Source organism: Daucus carota, chromosome 2 (assembly GCF_001625215.2).
Source record: "Daucus carota subsp. sativus chromosome 2, DH1 v3.0, whole genome shotgun sequence".
NCBI classification, from domain to species: domain Eukaryota; kingdom Viridiplantae; phylum Streptophyta; class Magnoliopsida; order Apiales; family Apiaceae; genus Daucus; species Daucus carota.
In genome coordinates, this window is record NC_030382.2 from 32,067,277 (window position 1) to 32,073,761 (window position 6,485).

General features: G+C 37.0%; 1 protein-coding gene and 1 pseudogene across 1 annotated transcript; one reads left to right on the forward strand and one right to left on the reverse strand.

Moving 5' to 3' along the window:
• Positions 1–2,637: 2,637 nt before the first annotated feature.
• Positions 2,638–4,932, reverse strand: LOC108207373 (uncharacterized). The gene has a single exon (XM_017377825.2). The coding sequence runs from the start codon at positions 4,930–4,932 to the stop codon at positions 2,638–2,640; it is 2,295 nt and encodes a 764-aa protein (XP_017233314.1).
• LOC135150966 (small nucleolar RNA R71) lies at positions 4,424–4,538 on the forward strand (annotated as a pseudogene).
• Positions 4,933–6,485: the final 1,553 nt, after the last annotated feature.

Here is a 6,485-nt window from a genome sequence, read left to right on the forward strand (position 1 = left end):
ACCATGAGTACAAGAGTCAAGAGTAGAAGAATACAACTTTAAGAGCTCCTTAAAACACCGGATGAATCCCTTCAATCCTTGGATTTATCTTCCTCTACAAGTGTTTCTCTCTCTCTCTCTCTCTCGATACAAAATAATCTCCGATATATCTCTAATAATCTAAACCCTAATAATAATAGTGTTTTTAATGGGCTCCTTGGAAAACAAATCCGGTTTTCTAAAATAAATTGGATTCTGAAAAGAAATTCGCAGGCTGACTTTCACGCCTGATTCTGGGCTGCTCCAGTTGGATATTGACATCTGGACCACTTTAAACTTGTAGAAAATTCCGATATCTTCGTGTGGGCTGTTGAATCGCCCAATTCTGATGTCCAGAACTCAAGTTATGGCCCAAACAAGATTTGCTTTGCAGTCTATCCATAAAATCCGAATTTCTATCTGATTAAGCCCAAATAAGCTTGATTTAATCCAACTTTAGGAATATTTATTTTCCTGCCATTAAACACTTAAAATCAATTAGTAATAACCCGATTATTTACAAAATACTAAAATTATGGGAATAAAATCATATAAAAGCATATATAAATATATGCTCTATCAAATATCCCCACACTTAGTGTTTTGCACGTCCTCGGGCAATTAAAATAAATAAAACTAACACTTAATAGATATACCACTTCCGTAGGTGATCACGGTTGCATTTGGCAGATGCAACAAGCCCTTTAAACCCCTAGGCAGCCCTAGTGGACGAGTAAGGTCTCGTGAGGGCCTATAGCGAATGTACCCACAAAATTCATTTTTTTTTGCCTAGTCTCAAGAATGCAGCTAATATGAATGCAAGCTAAATGAATATGCATAGATTCCATCCATGAAATTATCAACCTTGTCGACATATAATCCTCAGAATATGCAACAATCAAGGATTTCATCTATCACACATATTAGTCATGCAACTCTTTCACTGCAAGTACGGAGTGCATCGTGTGTGCTCAACATGCTCTCTAATGAAACGAAATAGAGACCAACAAAGTTCAACAGAATCTTAACCATGAGTCGTTAATCAGAATAATGCTTAAACACTTCGTTACATTAGAGCCAACTACAGTTTAGGGTCACCAAGGAACTTCCATGCCTCTCCTATATATGCTTCTCTTTTTTTTCTCTTTTTTTTTTCAATATCTATTATTTGGTGTGTACATGCTCGGTCTAAGGTCAGGACGCTTCTCAGTGTAAATGAGTTACGACCACCATAAGACTTCACCAACCAAATTGTTCACATGCGGTTTAGGTGGCTTATTTGAACGTGCAATGGTTGAGATCTCAAAAGATTTATGCACTAATACCCATTTAGCGAGTGTTGGGTCAGTAATCCCAAACCATGAAAGCCTTTAGGTTACTAGGCACAAAGTCCCTTCAGACTTAATTACTCGAGTATTAATGAGCCCAACCTAGTTAATTATACCACCAGTTTTTTTTTCCGTGAACTTTATTGCTAATACATGTATCTTTTTTTTTTTTTGAAAGGCATGTATACCCCAAAACTCTCCCTCGCTTAAGAATTATAGACTCCAAGCTCAAAAGGAATAGTCAAAATTCTACGCCCGACTCATAGCTAAGACTCAAGAAATAAGCTGGTCTAAATCTCGCCTCTAGAACAGTTATAGTGTAATTACAAGTTCCGCACAAGCAATTTCTAAGCATGCAAGACATCACATATGATCAAGACTACTAGCCAAGAAATTATGCAAATAAACTCATCATAGGATATTGACTTGGTCGACAAACATTCATGGAATTATGCAAATGCAAACTAAAAAGAAAATAAATTAATAAAAATAAAAATCTACAAAAACAAATGCATGCTAAATTAAATAACTATATGCTCTAATTTAAATGCAACTATCATGAATATCCTAAATTTAAGACAAGGCAATATAAATTTTTATTCTAATTTTATTATTATTCATGAAAACACATCCCCACACTTAAATGGTTCATTGTCCTCAATGAATAATATATAATATAATATAATAATTAATTATACAAAGAAAAGTTAAGAAGACTCCCCTGTGCATACGCATGAAGTGTCGTGATCCATGACTAGTGTGGAAGTGGTTGAGGAGTGTTGCATAAGCATGCAAGAACCCATAAAAGCAAGTGAAGGTAGGACATGATCATGCACAAAACTGCACGACCATGCTGATGCCACCAAAATCACACGTAGCCAACACAATTGACTACACAATCATGCACAGAAGTGCATGATCGTGCAAGGTCTTTTAAATTCAGTCGAGAGCTAGGTTGGGTGAGACATGAGCATGCTGCAGACTGCATGACCGTGCATATCGAAGAAAAATTACACGCATGATTAATTTAGGTGCACGAGAGAGTGCATGATCGTGCATAACATCATTACCACAAAATGCCAAGATTCTTCCACAAATATCAATATATTATTATAACCTGAAACACTAAACACACCATCAACGCATCTATGGGAGTAAAGAAAATAAAAACACAAAATCTAAAATACTTAAAAGAATTACAAAATATATTATATAATATATTTTATACCTTGGGTTGCCTCCCAAGAAGCGCTTGTTTAACGTCATTAGCTCGACGTAATTACCTCATTTTTTATGGTGGCTCTTTCAAAACCATCTCAAATGGTCTAAGTGTCAAATCCATCTCCTTAAATTCCCTTTCTCGGAGTTTCAAAGAATCGTTTCCATCACCTTCGGTTTCCTTCTCGAGAATATTATCAGTGACATCCTGCACAAGTTCTTCAACAATATCCACAGCAAAGCTTTCGGTTTCAAGTGACGGTGCCTTCATAACTTGATCAAGATCAAACTCAACTTTTTCTTCACCCACGTTTAGTGAAAGCTTGCCGGCTTTCACATCAATACTTGCTCCAGCAGTAGCCAAGAATGGTCTTCCCAAGATAATCGGAATCTCAATATCCTCATTCATCTCCAAAATAACAAAATCACAAGGAATAACAAATTTATCAACATTCACTAAAACAGCTTCAAGTACACCCAGTGGATATTTTATAGTTCGATCCGCAAGTTGAAGTGATATCCTTGTTTTCTTTAGCTCTCCCAAACCAAGTCTTTTGTAAATAGAGTGTGGCATTAAACTCACACTAGCTCCAAGATCACACAATGCTCTTTTTACTCCGACTTGTCCAATAGGGCATGGAAAAGAAAAGCTCCCAGGATCCTTGAGTTTAGGAGGAATCTTCCGTTGTATAACAGCACTACACTCTTCATTGAGACTGATTGTCTCCACCGCCTCTAACTTCTTGCGATTAGATAATACCTGTTTCATGAATTTCGCATAAAGAGGCATTTGAGCCAAAGAATCAGCAAAAGGAATGCTAATGTGTATCTCCCGAAACATCTTTAAAAATTTCTCATATTGCTTCTCTAACTTCCGGTTTGTCAACCTTTGTGGAAAAGGGATTGGAGGCACATATTGTTTCACGTTAGCTTTCGGTGGAGTCTCATATTTTGGCTCATCCTCAATCTTTTCAGCAATTTTCACAATAGTTTGATATGACTTTCTCTTTTTAGGAGGAAGAGTTGCGTCATTCAGTTGAGGAGCTTTAACTTCTGGTAACTCTCTTCCACTCCTCAACATGATAGCCTTGCAGTGTTCTTTAACATTCACATCTGGTTGACTAGGCAGTGACCCCTGCTCACGAACACCAACCTTATTAGAGATTTGGCCAATCTGCATTTCCAACATCTTCTGTGACGTAGCTATCTGATCAATCCTTGACTCAACCTTCTCGAATTTAGTCTCGATATTAGCAAAAGCCCCAGTAGTTCCTTGTATCATCTTGCCGAGTGCAACTTCCCAATCAGCAGGTTGTTTCTTTTCCTTTGTTTGGTGCTGATATTGTTGTTGGGGTTGAAAACCAGGAGGTTGATTTTGCTTAAGAACTGCATATTGTGGATTGGAAGCATGATTGTTGTTGTATGAAAGATTGTTGCTCGGCCTCTGATTTGGATTGTAATATGAATTATTCTGAACAGGCCATGACTGTCTTCCTTGGATAAAAGATGCTTCGTCCGGAAACTGCTGTGTATAAGAGTGCTGATTAACACTAGGATCCATATATCCTTCCATTGGAGAAGAGATAGCATTGACATTTGCCCTTTGTCCACGAACTTCTTGAGTAAGAGCATCCAATTTCAGAGTGAGCAAGTTCATCATCTCACTGGCTTGTGCTGATTTCACTGAGCTTGTACCACTAGGTGCCCAAGCATAGTTATTTGAGGCCAATTCCTCGAGAAGTGCCTTAGCTTGAGTAACAGGTGCTTTCTTAAAATTTCCTCCAGCTGCAACATCCAAACTCAGCCGAATATCAGAATTCAAAGCTCCATAGAAAGTACTCAGAACCATCCATTCCTCATAACCATGATGTGGACATTTTCTCAACAATGCCTTGTATCTCTCCCATGCCTGATACAAGCCTTCACCCGGTTGTGCTTTGAAAGTAAGAATAATAGCTCTCATTTGCTGAGTCTTATCAGAAGGATAATATTTGGATAAGAACTCGGTAGAAAGATTATCCCAAGTAGCTAGAGCAGTATCTGACAATTGTTGAAACCATTCCAAAGCTTTTCCCTTTATAGAATAAGGGAACATGTGGAGACGAATCTGATCTGCAGTAACCCCATTAATTCTGAATGAACCACACATTTGCACAAAGCGCTCTAGATGTCGGTGTGGATCCTCTCGTTCAATATCTCCTTCAAAAGCAGAATTGCTCACCATCTGAATTAGACTGGGATTGATGTTATATTGAGCTGCACCAATCTCAGGAGTTTTGTACATGCAATTCGCAGGATTAGGAGTTTCATGATCCTGAATAGATGACTGGTCAAGATTAACAACAAGATTATCTTCAGCGTCAGTCATCTTGGCTCTTTCCTTTCTTTACCTAGCCTCTTTTCTTCAAACTCGAAAAGTGCGCTCAATTTCTGGATCTAGTTCGAAATCTCCAACACTTTTCGATCTACGCATATAAGATGTACCTGAAACGAAACACCAATGAGATTGTTCTTGGAAACAAATTTAGTAAAATCTAAACAATAAGAAATAATTAACTTAAACTTAATATTGCTGCCTTCCCCGGCAGCGGCGCCAATTTGTTGATGAGTATTTCTATGAGTATCGTTCACAGGGAAGGACTAAATTCAATATCAATTCAAGTGTATTATTCCTTAAATTTAGACGTGTAGAAGAATAATTGGGTGTTTTGTTACTAACTAAATTATACTACTAAGCAATTAAAATCTAAGATTTAACGATGGAGAAAACAATCCAGGAGCAGGGGTTCTTCAATTGGTTTCTTGAATGTCTAATATGTGATATCTTGTTCTCCCACTTTGCTAAAAACAATTCTTCTAATGCTTATATTGTTCTTTCCCAAGATACAATATATTGCCTACAACTATATCTTGAACGCCACTCCCATGATCAATCAAAATATAAGCCATAAACTATTGATACCCAAGAATTTATAGTTTCATAACTCGCATATTAATCTCCCGATTCAATAATTGAATTATGTCCATCATATCATGTACTAGAATTACAAATCCTCTCCCGATTCATTATAACTCCTATGAATACAATTAAAGGTTCATGACTCCTCTAATTGTGTTAAGCGCTCAATGATAGATTAGCAAAAGCAAGAAGAATCACAACATTATCAGACAAACATATTAAACCAACGAATACTTCCCAATCCCCGGATTAGGGGATTAGTTACTCATAATTGAATAAGAAACTGTATATGTATGAGTAAACCAAACCATGAGTACAAGAGTCAAGAGTAGAAGAATACAACTTTAAGAGCTCCTTAAAACACCGGATGAATCCCTTCAATCCTTCGCTTTATCTTCCTCAACAAGTGTTTCTCTCTCTCTCTCTCTCGATACAAAATAATCTCCGATATATCTCTAATAATCAAAACCCTAATAATAATAGTGTTTTTAATGGGCTCCTTGGAAAACAAATCCGGTTTTCTAAAATAAATTGGATTCTGAAAAGAAATTCGCAGGCTGACTTTCAGGCCTGATTCTGGGCTGCTCCAGTTGGATATTGACATCTGGACCACTTTAAACTTGTAGAAAATTCCGATATCTTCGTGTGGGCTGTTGAATCGCCCAATTCTGATGTCCAGAACTCAAGTTATGGCCCAAACAAGATTTGCTTTGCAGTCTATCCATAAAATCCGAATTTCTATCTGATTAAGCCCAAATAAGCTTGATTTAATCCAACTTTAGGAATATTTATTTTCCTGCCATTAAACACTTAAAATCAATTAGTAATAACCCGATTATTTACAAAATACTAAAATTATGGGAATAAAATCATATAAAAGCATATATAAATATATGCTCTATCAGGTACAAGGTGGAAACGGTTGTTTTTTCCAAGGCACTCCAAGGGGTGCCAAAGTGCCT

Excerpts from the sequence above, each read along its gene's own strand:
- LOC108207373 (XM_017377825.2), bottom strand. The coding sequence starts at position 4,932 with ATGACTGACGCTGAAGATAATCTTGTTGTTAATCTTGACCAGTCATCT.